Below are 19,954 nucleotides of genomic sequence, written 5' to 3'. Positions count from 1 at the left end.
TACATTAGGACTTTTTTTTCCTGGAATGAAAAGAATTAACGTGCCTGTGGGGAGAGCTAGAGCAGGGCAGGAAGAGGGCGGTGAGCACCGGAGCGGCAGGATTCCAGTCGGCCAGTTGCTGGCAGGACGGCTCACCTCTCGGGGTACCCTGTTCTTCTCACACCCCGAACTCGAAGCGTCCAGAAGCCAGAATGGCGCCCAGAAAGGCCAGTCAAGCACTTCCTATGTCTTCCAAACTCCAAGTTGCTGTAAGAACTCTCCCACTCTCTTTCTGATAAGATGCTGCTGAACACAGGATAGAGGGCCTAATCTAAGACACCCCAGCACGCAAAGGGGTGGGGCAAGAGTGGCTCCAGCTGCTCATGTCTGTGTCACATGACCACGATACCATGGTGATGTGGAGGACAGCAGACAGAAGCCGGTGGAGCCCCCACGAGCACAGAAGCCACAGGGCTCCGAGGAGCCGGGACACCTCCGGCATGGCCTCCCAGCACCAGGCCCCTGCTCACAGGGCAGAGCAGCTCACGAGACCCGCTCTTCCGTCCTGGCAGTCAGTGACGGCCGCAGCTCCCCAGGCCCGTGGGCGAACGGGCAGCAGGGTGAAGGCAGAGCACAACCGTCAGGGTGATGCATGAAAAACCAGCAGACACGGGTTTTGAAAGCTTCAGGGACCAGTTTCCGTTTTGCTTCCGGTTGCTTTTTCTTCGGTGGCTTCTGTTCTCTCCAGTCGCGAATGTGAACTCTCCCGTCCAGAACTGTGGTTTGGAACAGACAAAAGACACAGCCAAGAAGTTAACCTGCAAGTCCATTAACTGCCCAGGATCTGTGGGAGGCAGCCGTCCAGGGCCAGGGATGCAGTGACGCGAGACCAGTCGCCTCGGCAAGCCAGCGCCCAGAGGCAGGGAGACAAGGTGCTGAGATCTCAAGCAGTGACCAGCAGCACCCAACCCGCCCTGAGGCCTGCGGTCCCCACCTAAAGGGTGAAGTGACAGAGGCACAGCACCCGCGGGCAGCGAGCAGGCAGGGAGTGGGTGGAGGCGTCCCGGGGTGTGGGAGTGTGGAGGGGCCGGCACCAGCGGGACTGGGAGCCATCAGGAGGTGCGTGCTGGACACTAGGGAGGGGTGAGTAGCCTGGTGCCTGAGGCCGAGGCTCTGGTGATGACAAGATCCAGAGTGTGGCCCCAGGACAGAGTGGCTGGGACAGCCTGGGGGACGGGCTTGTGGGAAACAAGCTGAGGCCTGGAGCCCGGAGTGTAGGAACCATAAACGTGGTCCCTGATTGAGGACACGTCAGAAACCGATCTTCGCATCACACAGGGGAAACAATGCGAGGCGCCAGAGGCCTTCCCCAGGTGGCAAGACGACCGGCAGGCTGCAGGGACACCAGGTGTAGGCACCCCACAACCAAAGCCCCCCAGTGTAGACAGGGTAAGGCGCAGGGCTTCACAGAGGCCCGCCTGGAGCAGAGGGAGGCTGAGAGACGCACTGGGAGGGACCTGGGTGGCTGGGTGACCTCAAAGCTGGGCAGCTGGAGGACCCCAGAGCAGCGGGGGATGGAGGCCGGGGGGAGCACAGTTCCATCAGCCGACTGGGCCCCCACCCAGCTGCCTCCTGAGCCAGTCACCACTACTCGGCTGAGACCCGCCCCAGAGCTTCCACTTGGCCATTCCATCCTGAGGAGCCGACAACTCCACGGGAAATGCAGCCAAAGCAACCAAACCCGTCCTGGTTTTCCCTGGAAGCCAGAAAGCCACCCGGAGCGGGAGAGGCTTGGGCAGAAACAGAGGGAGCTCAGTGAACAAACCTGGTGCTCCGACTTCCAAGGAGAACCTGAGAGTGTGAATTAAGCTTGAATTCCACTTTCAAACCGACCCGTGTCGTGGCCATAATGAGACTGTTTGTCTTCACAGACTGACGTCACGCTCCCTTGAAACCGGAGACAGGGGCTGCAGGGGCGCCTCCCTGTAGGGAGGGATGCGAACGAGGGATTCATCCTCCCGGGGCCGCCAAGAAGCACCTACTCAGGGCCAGGCTCAGTTTGTCCCCTCCACGGAGCCGTCCTGCTGCACTGCTCCAACAACGCTGACGCTCAGCTCACGCAAACCCCGCTGTGTTCCACTGGATGTTCCCACAGCAGCACCTCCTGGCGCCGCAGGGAATGACACGGCCCAGGCCAGTGGGATGGGGAGTCAGACCCCTGAGGTGTGTGCAGAAAGGGCTTTGGGGGCAAGACTCCCACCAGACTCCCGGAGTGCGCGCCCCAGAAAGCTGAGGAGCACTGGCCCAGCCTGATGTCCTGGCCGGGTTCAACAGAAATATGGGGGACAGGGTAGGGGCTCACCGGGCCAAGCCTGGGCAGGGACCTCTGCCCTCCAGAGGTCAGGCCATGTCCCCTCCCCTCAGGCCAGGCTGGCTTACAGCAGGCCCTCCACAGGTGGTTTCACGAAATATGATATCTAGCCACATTTTTGGAGCAATACCTGAAAGGCCAGGGAAAAACGGGCCCAGCTAGTATTTCTAAGGTGAAGGAGTCGGGGCTAATGACACAGGGGTGACCCTGGAGATGGCAGAGGCCGGGGTGCCCTGAGGTTGGCCAGGACAGCTGACGTGTGCCCCCCACCCCCACGCCCAGGACACAGGGCAGCTCTCTGGCATCCCCCTCCTCACAGCCCCAGCTCCCACTCTGGGCAGGCCTGTGCCAGGCAGCCTAGGGCACCAGCATCCAGGGTGCCTGCTCCAGCCCCAGCGCTAGACTCTGCTGATGCAGAAATAGGTCCCAATTTTAAAATGGAACTGGAGGACAACACACACCCTCCCAAAGCTCCCCTCCCATCCAGCGTTCCTGAGGTGTCGGCCCTCACGTGCGCTCCCTCGGACCTGCTGAACACAGCACAGGAAACTGTTTCGTTTCCTCTGTTTCTGACAGCAGACGCTACCTTAACCAGTGTTCTGAGGAACTGGTTCAAGGTTCTCCGGAAAGTCACTATGGACAACGTACCGGGACGAAGCACTGGTTCTGGTCAGATGTGGCCTGGGTTGCCAGCCCAGCCCCTCCACCCAGGGAGACCCTGGGCAAGTCCACACCTTCAAGGCCATGAGCGCAGGGATTAGAGAGACCACCCGTGCAGACCACTCAGCACGGCATGGGCACACACACGCCCCACTGGCCAGAACCTCCTGACCGCCTGCATGCCAGGCTGTGCGACCCTGGGGGCGGGCACGAGAGCGGGCCCCCGGCCTCATGCACCGTGCTCACGGCCTCTGGGTGGCGGCCCAGCGGTGCCTGGCACACAGGGTGCTGGGCACTGGCTCAACTGCAGGCATCGAAAGTCATCTTTACTCTCTCACTCTTGGAAACATCACTAGAGCCTGGCCACGTCATTTAAAACCCCTCAGACAGAATGAGACCCAGCTCCAGTGCATAGTTTTTGCATGACTGGAAGCAGAATGTTTACTCAGAGCTCAGTCCCCAAGCCTCCTACTCAGAAGTGTTTCCAAGAATAAATGTGCCCTCTGATGTGAACAGCAGAGAAAAGCAATCACACACACGCATATTTATAACGGAGAAAAAAGCTACTATTTCATGAAACCAAACAAAAAAACGCGTTGGGACAAACAGAAGGAAGAGCCCCCGTCGGGGTTGCAGTGGGATGCCAATGCCCAAAGCTCTGAGACCGAGGACGCAGGCAGCCGGGCCAGGGCTGAGCCACGGCAGGAAGTTCCAGCTCAGGAAGGCCGCCCGCGTCCCGCCTCCTCCACCCACCAGCGGGGCCTGCCCTCCTGGCCTCAGCTTCTGCATCTCCCCCACCCGCAAATATGGAGACTCCAGCTCTCCTTATAAAGCTGACCGCCATCCTAACAGCAGCACTTATCCAAGGAAATCAAGCTGAAATGAAAACCAAGTGTAGCTACGCAGAGGCAGCTGGCACCCAAAGGCACCACAGGCGTGCACACTCAAGCTCTCACATGTACACGTGGGGAGGAGACAGTGCAGGCGTGCACATCTGAGCTCTCACGTGCACGCATAGTGGGAGAGAGAGTGCAGGCGTGCACACCCAAGCTCTCACATGCATGCACGGAGGGGGACAGTGCAGGTGTGAACACTCAAGCTCTCACATGCACCCATGGTGGGGGAAGACAGTGCAGGCGTGCACACCTGAGCTCTCGTGTGCACGCACAAGGGAGAGTGTGAGGTGTGCCCACGTGGAGGCAGAGAAGAGAAGGCGGCAGCTCTCCACACCCTTGAGGTCTACAGGCTGAGGGAGTGGGCAGACGTGCCTCCTTCCCTACTCCCTGCCCTGCTGAGTCACGTCAGACCACCCCACTTGGCAGCAGCACACTGATGGGTGGGGGGGACTGGCTCAAATCCTGGGGTCCAGAAAGCTGCCTGCGTCCCTAGACAAGGTCTGCGGGCCCAGTATGCGCCCACGCCCCTCCTGTGGGCCCGGCAGGTGTACGGACCCCTCTCATGGGGCCCAGCAGGTGCCGGTAGCCTCAGGTTGGATTTCCATTCTGTGCTGGCATGATGGCTTCCCTCACCCCTGGAAAAGCCCCCACCCAGCAGGGCCAGCTGCTTCCTTCCCACACAGACCCCACTGAGGCACCTGGCCACTGTGCTGGACCCACGACTTGGTGTGCCTGCCTCCTCTGCCAGGTCCTGGGGCAGGAACAGAGAAGCCATCATCTTAGTTTGCAGCCTCCAGCCAGGGCATGGACATGGAGAGCCATGCCCACAGATGGCACCTTGTGGGTCGGGGACCCTGGGACCCAACAATCTTGCCCCTGGTGAGGAGGGGTCCCCTGACTGTACCCTCCTCACTGGGCCACTCATTTCTTCATCCTGTGACACATGCTAGCACCAAAGCAGTGAGCTCTGGGCTGCTTCTCAGGCTGCAGAGTAAGACCTGGGCCCGCCCCAGAGAGTCCAGGGTCTAGTTGGGGCAGTGATGTGACTGGTGCAGAGCCTGGGGACCCAGAGGAGGCAGGACTGGGTGGGGGTGGATGGAAAGCTGTTTAGGAAAGGTTTCCTGGAGGAGACGGCAGCTGAGCTACATCGGAGAGACCAGGGCACCAACCGAGGTGGGGACAGGGAACAGCCTTGTGAGTGAAGGTCCCAGAGAAACACAAGCCAGCAGGCCACACAGGAGGCACTGAGGGATTAAGTCTGGCAGAAGGGGGTGGGTGGGGCAGGGGTGGGTGGAAGGAAGGGGCGGTGTGGGCAGGGCTCCTGAGCCAGACCAGCATGTCACACCCTCACAGGAGCCCATGTTCTCAGCAGGTCAAGGCTGGGCCCCCAGGGCACATCGACAGCCCCTGCAAGCCTGCTCTTCCCTGGAGCCCACGTTCACGGAACATCTGCAGATACCACCACCCTGGACCAGCGCTTCTGTACGTCTAGTGTCTGCCCCCCGCCTCCCGGAAAGAAGAGCTAGTTGGAAGTACACAGCACTAGCCCACCCCCAGCCTTCATGAGACATTTCACAGCAGAAACAGCATCAAACTCGCTTCCCCTTCTTAAGTACTATGGGAACCAGGTGCTGTTCTGTGGGGGGACTTGAACACGGCACTTGACCTTCATGGACCCAACGTGAGAGAGAGCAGGCAGGCCCGGTGACCAATAGGGCTCAGGGCCCTTCGTACGGCAGGTCACACAGACAGTGACACTGCAGCCAGACTGGAAGCCAGCTCTGCTCCTTCCTACTCTCACACCGTCACATCGGTGGCACTACTCCCGTGCTAGTCAGAGGCCCAAGTCCTTCTCACAGCCCTGCCTACCCCCACCCCTCGCTCATCAAGCCTCCAATCCTGCTCCTTTCCAACTCAGCCCCTTCGCGCAGGCTGCTCTCTGCCTCAAATGTCCCGTCCTCGTTCTCGTCACCTAGCTGACTCCTACTCCCAGCCCCAGCGTCACTCCCTCAGCGCGGCCTTCCCGGCCCTCCAGGTTGCCTAGGTCTCCCTGCACCTCACGCCACCAGGGAAACATGCCCGCGACATTATGGTGACGCAAGAGGACACAGCTACTTTTACAGATGCATACGGAAGCATGGAGGGGTGAAACAGCACACTGGCTGGGAGGCACTTTCAACCACTTCCACAAAGAAAAACAGGGAGAAAGCTTCAAGAAGCAAATATGACCAATTATTGCCCATCTGGATGAGGGGCAGACAGGAGCTCCTTTGTGTACGCTTGAAAACTTCAACTAACGGAACAACTTAAACCTCGGGTGCCCGTGTAAACGTCTGTGACACTTTCCCCTCCCGGGCACCGTAAACTCGGGGTGGGGGTGGAGCAGGGCCAGTGCTGCCTTGCTCTGCAGACTGAGTGAGAGCACACAGGCGCCTGGCCCTGCCGCTCCGGCAGTCCTGGAACCAGGGCGTCAGCGCAGGAGGGCAGGGAGCGCCTCACCCCTGAGGGGCAGACTTCCCGAGGCCCCAGCGCAGGTACACAGGGTGCAAGAGCCGGCAGGAATCGGGGCTCCCTCCTCTAAACTGCCCAGGGCCTGGCTGGGAGCTCAGGATGCTTCTAGTGTGCAGGCAGCCAAAGGCCAAAGCAAGGTAAATGAAGAGCCCCCACCCAAGAAGGCTGCCCAGGCCACATGGGGCGCCCAAGCAGCAGCTTTCAGACTCAACTTCCTTCTGAGTGAGGAGCGAGCACATCCTGCAAGGGGCAACTCCAGGCCTGGGGGCGCTGAGCCAGAGAGGTGGGAGCAAATCAAAGGGGGGGGTGTGGCAGTGTCCTCTCCTGATGTGAGAGGCTCACAGGTGGGAACTGGGTGAGGGGCAGAGGGGCACTCTAGTCTACCTTCCCAACTCTTCTGTGAGTTTTAACTAAAATAGAGTTTACCACTAAGAAAAAAGGTGGCGGGGGGAGGGGGCGATGCCAAGATGTGTAGGAAGGAAAATCCTGACCCAGGGGAGGTGGAGCACGGTATCCCGTCAGAAACAGGCACCTGCAAAGGCGTACCGCTTTACCTTCGAACACCTGATGGTTGTTTCTAAGCAGCGTCTGCAAGCCTCCACATTCTCGCTTCAGCCTCTGCAGAGTCTCCCTGTCCAGCTCACTGGCTACCTCAGCCAAGGACAGGCTCTCTGTCGAAAATGGGGTTTCCCCCAAACAACAAGAGGCTATTAGGAACCTGTTAAACTCGAGTTCTCTAAATTCAAACCCCTTACATATGTCAGCAGGAGACCATGAACACTGAACGTTTCATTAATTTAGTCTACAGCTCACGACAGCTGGAGCTCCGCAGGCAGACCATTGGTGCCCGTCACCCCCAAGAGCGTCCACCTGCCAGGCCCTGCACTGCGGGCTCACCATGCCCGCCTGCCCACAGGCGAGCCAATATGGACACCAGGCAGGCAGCTGCTCCTGCAGCGGCGTGATCCCACCTATCAAAGCACAGCCCACCCTCAGGGCACCTCTCCGCTGCCTCAAACTTACCCCAAGAGGAAGCGGGGAGTCCAAGGAAAAAGTTAAATATTGGCCCAGAAAGCCTTCCCTGCCCCTCCCAGTCCAGTGCGTTAATAGGAACTACAAGAAGGTGGGAGGTGGCCCCCCGACTCCTGGATGCTGACTCACGCACTGGCCACCTCCCACCTGCTCATCCTTTGATACGGCATGTCCTGACCCCCCTCGAGGGCAGGGGCTACCTCCTCTCACCCTGCGTCTCCCAGCCAGGCCTCGCAGAGGGGAGACCCGGGTCTGAGATCAGTCAGGTCATGAGGACAGACCCACTCATCCGTCACGCAGAACTCGGAAACACGGACGGTCCTGTGCCCAGGGCGGGCTGGGGAGAGGATCACGAATTCCAGTGACCGAGGGAGGGGAAGCCCACCTGTGGGTGGAACCTCTGGCTGACAGGCCAAGGGCACAACTCCACCTCACCGGAGCACGCCTCTCACGCACAGGGGGGCAGCCGGAGCACCACAGATGAGCCCCAGATGGAGGGAGACCAACCTGGGGAGGACGGCACCCAGCTCCCAGATGTCTCCCATGGGCGGGCAGGGCTGAGACCTGATAATCAGAGCCACCCCACCATCTACCTGTGAGCCTAGGGAAAGATCCAGCCTTTGCTCACTAAAAGGGCGTTCCATCCCAGGCAGACTAGCAACTCCCATGCGGAATCCTTCCCAAAGGACCCGGCAGAGGAAAGGGCTACCCTGAGGATTAAGGGTCAAACTCCATATTTTAAGATTCATTCAAGTCTCTGGGGCTCTGTGCCCTTCGAGAACCCACTAGGAGCCTCTACCCAGCTTGCCTTCCCCTCTACTCTGGCCCTGCCTTAGCAGGGTGCACTGAGGAAGTGGGGTGTCAGCCCATAGGACACCCCATGGACCTCAGGGCTGGAGGTCCACAGTTACATGGATGGTCAGCCAGCTGAACCAGGGCCACACTGGCCAGGGCTGCGACCGGGTCCCCAGAGAGGCTCCCCTGATCAGACCCTAGCAGGGCAGGATTATTCCTGGAGCAGGGTGATGCTCAATGGCACTGCCACATCGCAAGCATGAGAGACAGGAGGGGTGTGAAAACATGAAGACAGAAACTTGAGCATGACAACTTCAAGGAGGAAGACCAGGCTCGGAGAGGAGGAGAACCAACTGCCATCTCCTCCCTGGCCTGTCCCACCCACAGGACCAGCCAGGCCGCAGTCCCTGACAGGCCGAGGGAGGGGTCCTCGATTTCCTCCAATGACCCAAAATCTCCAGGAGATGAGCCTCTGGCTCTGCCCCCAGCGCCCTCCGGCTGCTGACAGGCATGGGCCCCGACAGGACGCAAAGGAGGAAGAACCAAGCTCCTCATCCAGCAGCCCCGGGGGCTTTCCCCACTCACAGCAACCTCACAAAAGTAACAACGCTGATGCTTTGACCCCTAGCTCTCTTGAGTGCCACTAATTTCAACACATTACTCATCCCATGAGAACAATGAGGCACAAATGTCTCCCTTTTATCTTGTCTGATTTTTGCATTTTGGAGATTTTGAAGAAAATGAAATTACCAAATCACAACATCTTACCAATACTCAAGGGGACAGTGCACTTTTCTGGCATTCAGTAACCTGCTTTCTGTTTAGATAATCTCTATGGACTGAAATGAGCCGCTCTAGACCCTGAAGCCTGAATGCTTCTGGAAAAGTCCATTAAAGGCCCAAACACTACCACTCTGACCTCAACTGCCTCCTCTGAGGAACCAAAGTCCAGTGTGTTAATAGGAACTACAAGGAAAACGCTAAAGAAGGAGATTATAGGTAGCCTAGTTATTACCACGGTTTCCTTAAAGCGAATTTAATTCAAGATGGCCACACCATTTTAAACCGGTCATCAAGGAGAACAGAGTCGCTGCCTGCAACCCAGCAAGTGCTCAGCAGCCCCCGGCGGCGCACGGTTACCTCCTCGATTCCAGGTCTTCAAAGTGCCACTCGGAGAACTTCCTGTTAATTGCGTCCCACCTAACAATAAATGTGCCACTTGCAACACCACTTGGTCAACAAAGTCTCGAGGGAGGGCAGCACAGTTCCTTGTGCGCTGAGCTTTCTCTCTGGGCTGAAATCCAAGCAGCCACAGTTCGGAGGCCCGGGCCTCAGGCGTGTGCCCAGCTGCGCCATGCAGGGCTCCGTGGCCACCGGGGTGATGGGCACTGCTGGCAGCAGCCTGGGGGGAAGCAGGGGCAGGCTCCCGGCCAGGTGGGCCCAAAGGGCAGCCCCGCCTGCTGTTAATGTACCGGGTCCTCTGCTCATCGAGGGACAGCTCTCTGGAGGGGGGGTATGTTCTGGATTTCCCGACGAGACAAACCTGCATTTGAAGAGAGCAGAGCAAGTGTGTTAGCAGGTTCCTAGAGTCTATTTCAGCGTTCTCCATAGAATTCTCTTGTTCTAGAGTACAAACTATAAAAGTTTTGATATTTACCATGAAAGAGATTCTTATTTTAATAACTAATACAACATCAATGATGTAGAAACAAACACCAGCAGCTGGAGCTCTCTGCTGAGACTTGCAGAGTTCTGACAAACATGCACCAGCCAGTCCACCCCTCCAGGAGCACCGTGGGCCTAGCCCTCAGCATGGCCCTTGGTCAGCCCTCCCGCCACCGCTCCGCCCCACGCAGACCCTGATGGACCCCCACGAGCTCTGAGCCGAGGCTATGAAGGAAGGAGGCATCAGTACAGGGACCTTGCCAGAGGGAGGGCATGCTCGTGTGGACCAGGAGAGCGCCTGGTGGAGCACAATGTTTAATTCACACTACTCCCTTCCTCCTTCACACATCCAGACGAAGGCTGCCCTTCCAGAGCCCCTGAGAGAGCGAGGCCCAGGCCAGCCACGCTGCCATGAGCACAGCATCTCAGGACTCTGTTCTTGGGCATTAAGTACAAAGCCAGGTTAGAGGTGAGGAAAGGAAACACTTCTACTTACACCAGAGGCACCCCTTATGGCTCTCTAGCTCTGCCACCTGCTAAATACGTGAGCTCAGGCAGGGACTTGACTTCTCTGTATGGGGACTGAGAGTGCCTGGCACGTGATCAGTCCTCACTAAACAGCTGCTACATGTGGCCATCGCCTTGCATCTGACCCCCAAGCCACCCAGTGATAAGAAAGCTGCGGCTCAGAGAAATCAATCAATAGTCCAAGGATCCTACAACTAGTGAGGGAACGACAAATGCAGAAATCAAAACTGCAGGGCCCTCGTACCCACCTACATGACCCAAACTCTAGCAGTTCCCAAAAATCAATTCCAAGCTCAGAAGACTATGACTTGCCAAAATAGTGGGCACTTAAGAGAATGACACGAAGGCTCTGAAGACAAGTCCGAAAGGACATTTTCAAAATGCTTCTGAGCAGTGATAGGATTGACAGCAATGATGTCCCTGAAGCCCTTGACTGCAGGGCCCAATCACTGCCAGCTGGTGACAAAGATGCTGTTTTATCTGGTCCTCAACATGAGCCATGGAGAGCTGCTCCTCCCCACCTGACTGGCGAGGATGCGGGCCTAGGTGTTGCAATCTGCCCCCGAGTGCACTGCTGGAAAGCGGCAGGGCCAGAGCTGAGCCCAGATCCTGACCCAGGATTTGGTCCTTTTCACCACGCGAAGCGATCAAGCTCTGTGACTTAGACATGAAGGATTTTTGTGTTTTGTTTTTCAAAAGAAGCACACAGCCATAGTCTTGTAAAAGACAGTTGTCAGAGATTAATGTAAACTGATTCCTCTCTTTCAGAGGGTCAAGTCCTTGGAGCAATAAGCAGGAACCCCGCCCAGTGTGCCCTGACCACCGGGCAGGGTCACAGAGAGGGGCCACTGTTTTCAGACAGCACAAGGACCAATTTCTGCCTGGACAGATTGCATTTCAGGTAAATCTGAAGTAATGAGCCTTTTAATAAGAAAATTTGAAGTCACTTTGAACTTCTAAAACAACTTTTTTTTTTTTTTTAAGATTTTATTTTTTCCTTTTTCTCCCCAAAGCCCCCTGGTACATAGTTGTATATTCTTCGTTGTGGGTCCTTCTAGTTGTGGCATGTGGGATGCTGCCTCAGCGTGGTTTGATGAGCAGTGCCATGTCCGCGCCCAGGATTCGAACCAACGAAACACTGGGCCGCCTGCAGCGGAGCGTGCGAACTTAACCACTCGGCCACGGTGCCGGCCCCTAAAACAACTTTTAATCTCAGCCCATCATTTGGGAATCCAAGGAGGCCAACTCGGAGCACCCAAGCTCAGATGACACTGGGCCACAACCCACACAAGCCAAGCTGACGCCTCCTCTAGGAAGGGCCCCTCGGGCTGCTCACAGTTTCTGCAAAGACAGCAAAGACCTGGGGAGGGTTCCTGCAGAGCCGCTACAGGCCTGCAGAAGGAAGTGCCAAACCCCTCCAGAGGAGGGGACCGTACAGACAGAACGAGCCCTCTGAACCCCAGCAAGGACTGAGATGTTGACACTGGCACAGGCACCTTCTGGAACATTCACACTTTCAAACATCACACTGTCGTTTTTGGTTCTGTGACACGGCCCTGAGCTTTCCATCTAAACAGCAACACAGCATGGAGAACACCCACGGCGGTCAGGACGTACGCACTCTCTTGGTAGAAGGAATCCTAAGGCAGTCCTCCTCCACGTGAAATCCACAGGTCGAGCCCACTTCCGTAATGAAATCCAGGTATTCCCGGTACTGGGTCTTCCCGCTCTGCCTCCGCTGGTACTTCCCAACAAAGTCAAAGAAGCAGCAGGGAAGGACAAAGAAGCGGCAGTTGTAGGAAGACCTTCAAAAACAACCAACAGACAGAAACCAAAAGTCCTGAATAGATTCATAAAAGAAAATTCAGCAGAAAGCCCATGGTAATGGTGTACTAAGGTAAAACATAAACCTTTGCTCCTGGCTAATTTTGTTCTTTATGTAAAAAAGGAATTACAGGGGCCGGCCTGGTGGTGGTTAAGGTTGCACGTTCCTCTTCAGCGGCCCAGGGTTCGCCAGTTGGGATCCCGGGTGCAGACATGGCACCACTTGGCAGCCATGCTGTGGCAGGCGTCCCATGTATAAAGTAGAGGAAGATGGGCATGGATGTTAGCTCAGGGCCAGCCTTCCTCAGCAAAAAGAGGAGGATTGGCAGCAGATGTTAGCTCAGGGCTAATCTTCCTCAAAAGAAAAAAAAGGAATTATATGGGGGCCATCCCCATGGCCGAGTGGTTAAGTTCCCGAGCTCCGCTGCAGGCAGCCCAGTGTTTCGTTGGTTCGAATCCTGGGTGCGGACATGGCACCGCTCATCAAGCCACGCTGAGGCGGCGTCCCACATGCCACAACTAGAAGGACCCACAACTAACAATATACAACTATGTACCGGAGGGCTTTGGGGAGAAAAAGGAAAAAAATAAATTTTTTTTAAAAAAAAGGAATTATAGTCTTCCCCAATTTATTTTCTAGAAACAATGCAGCACAGTACTTTTCAATAAAATATGATTCTAATAACTTTTATAAAAAATATTTTTCCATTGCAGTTATTCTTCTCAACTGGAATCTAAAACTTTCTGAAGTGCTTTGAGATTTCAGCTGTCATAAGAAATTTCAGAGGTAGGCACAACAAAGGTTAAGATTTTCTTTGCGCTATCCCTTGAGAGCTAAAATAGCTCAAAAGAATCCTGGATGAAGGAGACATGGGGATGGCAGCATAACCAGCATCTTTTATTTATTTATTTATTCATTCATTTATTTATTTATTTTTGAGGAAGATCAGCCCTGAGCTAACATCTGCCGCCAATCCTCCTCTTTTTGCTGAGGAAGACTGGCCCTGAGCTAACATTCGTACCCATCTTTCTCTACTTTATATGTGGGACGCCTACCACAGCATGGCGTGCCAAGCGGTGCCCTGTCCACACCCGGGATCCAAACTAGCGAACCCCAGCCCACCGAAGCGGAACGTGCGCACTTAACCGCTGCGCCACCAGGCCGGCCCCATAACCAGCATCTTGATGACATCTCCTTCTGATACAGAAGCATAAGCCACCTCTGACAGACACCTGGAGTTCCTACTTTGAAGAGACAAACATTGCTGGAAATCATCTTTATACTGACAGATTTTCTCCTCTGAAGACAAACCCTCCTGTTATGAGAAAAATACTTCCAAAAAATGGCACATCTTTCAAGACTGGATACAAATATTGTAGAAGTAGCACGGTTTTGATCAGCATTGTCCAATAGAAATATAACATGAAAAGGAACCTTCATTTTACATTTTCCCGTAGCCATATTTTAAATAGTGAAATGGGGAATTTATTTTAAATTTAACCCAATATATTCAACCTACCATCACTTCAACACTTTGAAGCAGCTATATTTGAAGTGCTTAATAACCACAAGCAGCTAGTGGCTCCTGTTCTAGACAGTAAGGTTGAGGCAACAAACATCCCCAGCCGCTCACTTCTCCACTTACTCACCTGGCCGCAATGACAGGTATCCACGGGGTTAGTTCATCCGAATGGTTACCAATTAGCCAATCAACGTCAGGGAAAAGGGTCTTATCATTTGGTGTGATTGCACCTTCCTAAAAGAAAAACACAAAACAAGACTAAATGTTTAGCAAATAAATGCAGAGCTAGTGAGGCAGCAGGACACAGCGGGAGGGCCAAGGCCCCACGGAAGCACAGCTGCTCTGGGCATGACCTCAGCCCCTCTGGGCATCCTGCGCAAAATACCAGGACTAGGAGTGAGAAAGTGAACACCCCTGGGCCCATGTATGCCCCAGAGTGCCGAGAGTACTGGCGACTTTTGGCGGTGTCACAACCAGAGAAACGAACACTTGTCTGACTGCTAATCTCTGTTTGATAATTAAAAATGTGCTTCTTTACAAAAACAAAAAAGGAACTATAGGAGAGATGGGACACGGAAATTGCTTCATCTTTGGCAGAATATGGGAGGACGAAATGGCCCTAAGAGTGGGCAAGTGGCGAGCAGCTAGGTCTGAAGTTGATTTAGGTGCATAATATAATGCACTGATACAACCTGAAAGTCTGAACTTCCTTCTGCAAAATGAAGCACGTCTATGAAAAGATCAGAGGTAGGAAGAACTGACATATAAAGTATGCATTAGTTCTTTGCTACTATCCTATTATCTTTTGTAAACTCTCAGACGGCAAGGAAAAACCCACGGAACAGGCATGTTAACCATTCTGATAATTTCTCTAGTTAAGCTGGAAACAGCTTGCTTTATGACTTAAGAACTTTAAATAAAAGCTCTATCCTTTCTGCTAAATAGCAGGCCATCGTTAATTATTGAAATCAACAGCCTCAATTGTGAATCTGTCAGTAAAAACTGGAAAGAGAGAGAAAAGACACTACACTACCACTCAAAATCCTCTTAATTTTAAAACTGAGGAATCTATCCCCAAGGGAAGTAAGCAGAGTGTCATTCCCTGATGAAAACAAACGGAAGGGGCTGGACGGGCCAAGTGGTCAAGTTCGGGTAGTTCGCCTCGGCGGCCCAGGGTTCACTGGTTGGGATCCTGGGGACGGACATGGCACCACTCATCAGGCCATGCTGAGACGGCGTCCCACATAGCACAACCAGAAGGACCTACAATTGTGTACTGGGGGTCTTTGGGGAGGAAAAAAAAAAGAGGAAGACTGGCAACAGATGTTGGCTCAGAGCCAATCTTTCTCGCCAAAAAAACAAAATGGGGAAGACTTTACAACAACACTCACTTTTCAAGGCCATTTCTCACAATAAAACACAAGAGTCTTGTAGATATAATGTATACAAAAATAGAATTTAAATTCTACAGTCTTTCCAGGTCTTAAATAAGCATATGTGCTTCTATTTATATGTATATTAAAATATTGGAAATAGCATTGCTCACCTGGTATATGCATAATCTAAAAACAAACCAAATCTTTATTCCCACCCACTCTAGATTTAAATTTGCCTATTTGTCTCTTTAAATGGCTTGTATTAACAAAACCATAATTTACACTTAGTGATTACCACAGCAACATTTACAGTTACCTTGCCAACAGCACACTAGACAACCAAGCCCCACATGTTTTACGAAAACTTTTAACTGACATTTTGAATACAGCAAATTGCAACATTCCTATTTCATATACAGCTTCACAAGCAAAATTAAGACACTTTGTGATCACCACAATGCTTTTTTAGAAACAGGCTTTTTTCTTACCATCTCTTGCTTATAAGCAAAAGAGGTTTTTGAAAGAATGAAAAGAAGCTGGATCCCATGCTTGGCCTTTGAATGTCCAGATCGTTCATGGAAATGACTCATTTACTAGGCACTATGCACTTGCCAACAAAACACGCTCATTTCTGGCAAGTTCTTCTAGAGCAGAAGGCCTAACAGAAACGTGTTCAGCTTCTACCCTCATATTTAACACCAGAATAAGCAAGACTATTCTAGCACTGAGGCTGAAGGTCCAGGTGCAATGAGAAAAAAATTCACAAGAGATCAGAACACAACTCTATCAGCAGGCCTTGACGACGGGGTGGGTAGGGTCTCCCCCACTCCACAGAAAGTCTGAGGCAGGTTGCTAGGGAACCTCAGATACAGCACTAGAACCTTCTACCCGTTCTCTAAGAGGCTCCTCATGCCAGCCAGCTCTTCCTTAGGGTCACAACTTAAACAGAGGGCTTATTCAACTGCTGTTTGAACTTCTTACCCAAAGAAATTATTTTGCTTTTTCACAAAACATAGGGACACAGAAAATTCTAAAATCAACATGTTATTCCTTTTGCCTAAATCATCACCCTCATACCTAAATTTAGAGCCTGATTTTAACCGTGTAATAACACCTGGTCTGCACACACGACGGAAGAGCCTCCCAGCACATCATCTGGCTCACCAACACACTCTTCAACCCTGAGATCTCTAAAGTATGTTTTAATTTATTACAATCTATGAAGATATAAACAAATGCAAACCTTTGTAGCTGTAGCCGCCCCTGACACAGGAAGGGTTAATAATCACTGGAAAAAGCTTGCCAACAAACTGTGACCCGGAGGTGAGAAGGCCGGTTAGCCAATGGTGGATAAGACCCCCTGGGGGGCAACCTAAGCCAGGCAGCGGCCGCCCGGGGGCACAGATGGAGAAACGATATCAATATCGGGAGCAAGAGGGACCGTTGCCTAAGAGACCTTGCCTGCTCTGAGATAAAAATATAGGAGCACAGCAACAACATGATAATATCAAAACAGAGGCCAAGGGAGGGCTCCTTGAGAAATCACTAAGAATTCTTGGCATTCGCTAATTACTTCATCCAGAACACCTGTGTATGTTTAACAGCTGTAAGCTATGTGTATATTGAAACGCTGGTTATAATAAACTCAGAGTGGCCATCAGCCCTCTCCGCATCTATCCTGATGTGTACATTGGATTGCGACACCGACAGTAGCATAAAGCAAAGCATAAACATATAATGAAAAACAGCAGATAAAGAGCTGTTGGGCAGCTCCAATGAATTTCCCTTCCTCCGATCTTTTATTTTTTGCAATATCATTCTTAACTTTAAAAGAAAGTGAGGTAGATAGAAAATACAAAAATAGTCTCAAAAACTGTATTTTCTATTTACAGATGAAATGATATCCCTGAGAATTGTTTCAAAGTAACAGCAGGACTAATGTGTGGGGGGGGGAGGGGGAGATAAAAGAATGAGCGTTGAAGCTGGTTGATAAGTTTCTGGGGTTCATTACACTCTTCTCTCTGCTTCTATATGTTCTTGACATTCTCCATAAAGAAAAATAAACACTGGTGTCATTTCCCAAGCCGGCCTTCTGCCCTCTGGTGGATGAGAAGCTGTGTCCCAGTCACACCCCCGCATTCTAACTCCAGGACTAAGGTCTTGAGGCGAGCAGGGAGCCGCTCAGCAGAAGCTGCATCGCAGGAGGGCAGCCACAACCCCGGGGTCCCAAAGCCAAGTACTGGGCCCCACTGCCGAGCGCTCCCCTGGCTACTGGGAGGCCTCCCCTAGAGACCAACAGCCACAAACACTTGACAGGGGCCCCGCTGTAGGGTCACTGCTGAGGAGGAACCCATCATGTCCCTCCCTTAGGGGACACTCAGGATGAGCGAGAGGCTCTGGACCAAAGGTGGAGTGACCTGGGTCACTGAGCCCCACGGTCATGGGCTGAGACCAGGCTACTGGCCGGCTCAGAGCAAACCTGCGGTCTGTCTCCGCAGCTCCGTGGGCGTGTGCATGTCTGCGGCCAGGCCGCTTCCCCTCACTCTCCTCCCCGACTCCTCACACCGCGCCCCCGTGCTGGGAAGCAGTCCCTCTACTTACAGCAAGGGACCTGCCAGCTCCCAGCGGCGGCATCCCTGCCTCCCTAGGTTTCCGCCTCTTCTTAGCTGTTACCACCACCTGAGGCACCACGCGCCCACTCATCTATCCCTGGGCTGTCTGTCCCCACCTCCCCACACAACGAAGGCAGGAACCTTTCATCACCGCTGAATGTCGGCACCTAAAAGAATGCCTGGCAGGCAGCAGGCACTCAAATATTTGGTAAACATGTGAATCCCTTACTTTTTCTCCTGTTTTTTTGGATACATCTCTTACAGCATTCAAGATTCTTCCTGAAATGAAAGTGTATTTCAAGTAAACCTTTCTGAAAAGCATCATGGCAATATTATCAAAAATCTTTTAAAATCCAGCCCTATGAAAAAGATTCCTTTTAAAGTGGACTAAGATTTACACGGTGTAACCTGTAATCTGACAGCAGGTGGTCAAGAAAAGGAGAAGAGTCGAGGCAGCAACCACGCCTCCGTGGCGTGCTGTGCGTGTGGCCTAGCCTCCCTGCGGCACGGGCTCCTCACCTGTGAGAGGGGCATAAAACGGACAGCCGACCGCCCGGGCCGCACGAGGGCGCCAGCGCATCCAGACACACAGAGTTCTGGGGAACAGCACACAGCACTCAGAGGGTCGGCAGTGGGGACAAGACTCGGTGCCTGGCTGTTCCGTGCAATTGGACGGAAGAGAATTCACCCATTTAAAAACAATGCTTACTGGCTGGCCCCATGGCCAACTGGGCCCTGCTTCAGAATGCTCTGCTTCGGCACCCACAGTTTCACCGATTAGGATCCTGGGCGTGGACATGGCATCGCTCGTCAGGCCATGCCGAGGCAGTGTCCCACACAGCACAACCAGAGACAGTCACAACTAGAATATACAACTATCTACCAGGGGACTTTGGGGAGAAGAAGGAGGGAAAAAAAAGAAGATTGCCAGCAGATGTTAGCTCAGGTGCCTATCTTTAAAAACAATAAAAACAATGTTTACAAGTAATTGTTGAAGGCTTTGGAAAACGCCAAGGATGAGATGTTACCAAACAAAAGCTAGAGCTAAAATTCTACATACAATACGGTCACAGATGTCATTTTTAAAAGTATGTGTATTTATGTCCATAAAGAAAAAATAGTGATTATCTCTGGGTAGGGGTATTAAGAAAAAGAGAATGTCCCATTTCAAGGAAATGTGAAGGGTGAAAAAATATATATGGCACAGATATGTGAGAAAGCGTCTGGGACACACGGTCCGCTCTACCCCTCATGTCCTGCATATCCGAGAGCCAGGAGGCCATCTGGTCAGGGGTGCATCTCAACTCTGTGCTGGATACCTCGCCACCCCCCACTTGCCCCTGAGGAGGATGCTCCAGGATGGCTCTCCAGGAAGCATTCTTGAAAATCCCAGGCGGGGCTGAGTCCCTCCTGCGAGTCCCTGGCCCCTAAACCTCCTTTGTACCAGCCCTGACATGGCACTCTAGTTCACCGCTCATCTGTGTGGGCCCCACGATGTGTACTCCTTAAAAGCACATGAGCACAAAGACCCATGCTAAGTGATTGTCTGAACAAATGGCCTGTCACGGGCACCGGAGAAGATGCAGAGAAGATCGAGGGTCCATCCTCTGCCCCCAAGGTAGCAAGGGCACCCACACAAGATGCAAACTGCCTGCGGCAGACCTAGGGGAGGAAAGAGCACCTCCAGCTCCGGAGGTCAGCATCAATTTAACCAGAAGGTTTTGGAAAGTCTGAAGGCTCACCCTTCTTTAAATCTCAGAGCACCTAGATTAATATGAATTGTTATGCCTGGCATTTCTGATTGGCCGACACACAGAAACATACCCACTGAGACAACGGCCACCAGGGAAAACCACGCTGAGGTCAAACAAATGCAGAAAGCCAGTACCTCCAAGCGAGTCTGTGGTCCATACATGTCCCAGATTTTTCTTCTTCGGATATCAATCCCTCGGCCTGGATGCTAAAATAATAAATTTCAGAAATCAAAGGTTAAGCTCAGCACATCATAATAAACTAGCAAAATAAACTACACTCTGCAGGGGCTGCCACCAGCGCGAAGTGCAACAGAGCCTCAGCATTCACAGACGGCACAGCAGTTTCTCAGCTCTCCAGACACTCTGGCTCCTGCAAGACGCGGATGAGGCCCTGTACTCCATTAGCCGTCACGAGCCTTTACAAAGGG

At 53.0% G+C, this 19,954-nt stretch overlaps 1 protein-coding gene across 4 annotated transcripts in view; it reads right to left on the bottom strand.

Annotated features, from left to right (window-relative positions):
* Positions 1-19,954, bottom strand: part of TRMT44 (tRNA methyltransferase 44 homolog) — a 28,819-nt gene continuing 8,865 nt past the window's right edge. For 2 of the 4 annotated variants that reach the window (XM_003364694.5, XM_023638448.2), the window contains exons 6-11: positions 19,661-19,732; positions 13,912-14,018; positions 12,059-12,242; positions 9,385-9,787; positions 6,972-7,088; positions 1-755 (exon numbers count right to left, since the gene is read on the bottom strand). In XM_003364694.5, coding sequence (XP_003364742.3) covers positions 523-755; positions 6,972-7,088; positions 9,385-9,787; positions 12,059-12,242; positions 13,912-14,018; positions 19,661-19,732 — 1,116 coding nt within the window. In that variant the 3' untranslated portion in view covers positions 1-522. Of the gene's footprint in view, positions 756-6,963; positions 7,089-9,384; positions 9,788-12,058; positions 12,243-13,911; positions 14,019-19,660; positions 19,733-19,954 lie in introns of all 4 variants that reach the window. The other 2 variants (XM_023638446.2, XM_070262811.1) reach the window with 2 other exon arrangements.

The sequence above is a fragment of the Equus caballus genome, chromosome 3, assembly GCF_041296265.1.
Source record: "Equus caballus isolate H_3958 breed thoroughbred chromosome 3, TB-T2T, whole genome shotgun sequence".
Lineage (NCBI taxonomy): Eukaryota > Metazoa > Chordata > Mammalia > Perissodactyla > Equidae > Equus > Equus caballus.
This window is presented reverse-complemented; position numbering and strand designations above follow the sequence as displayed.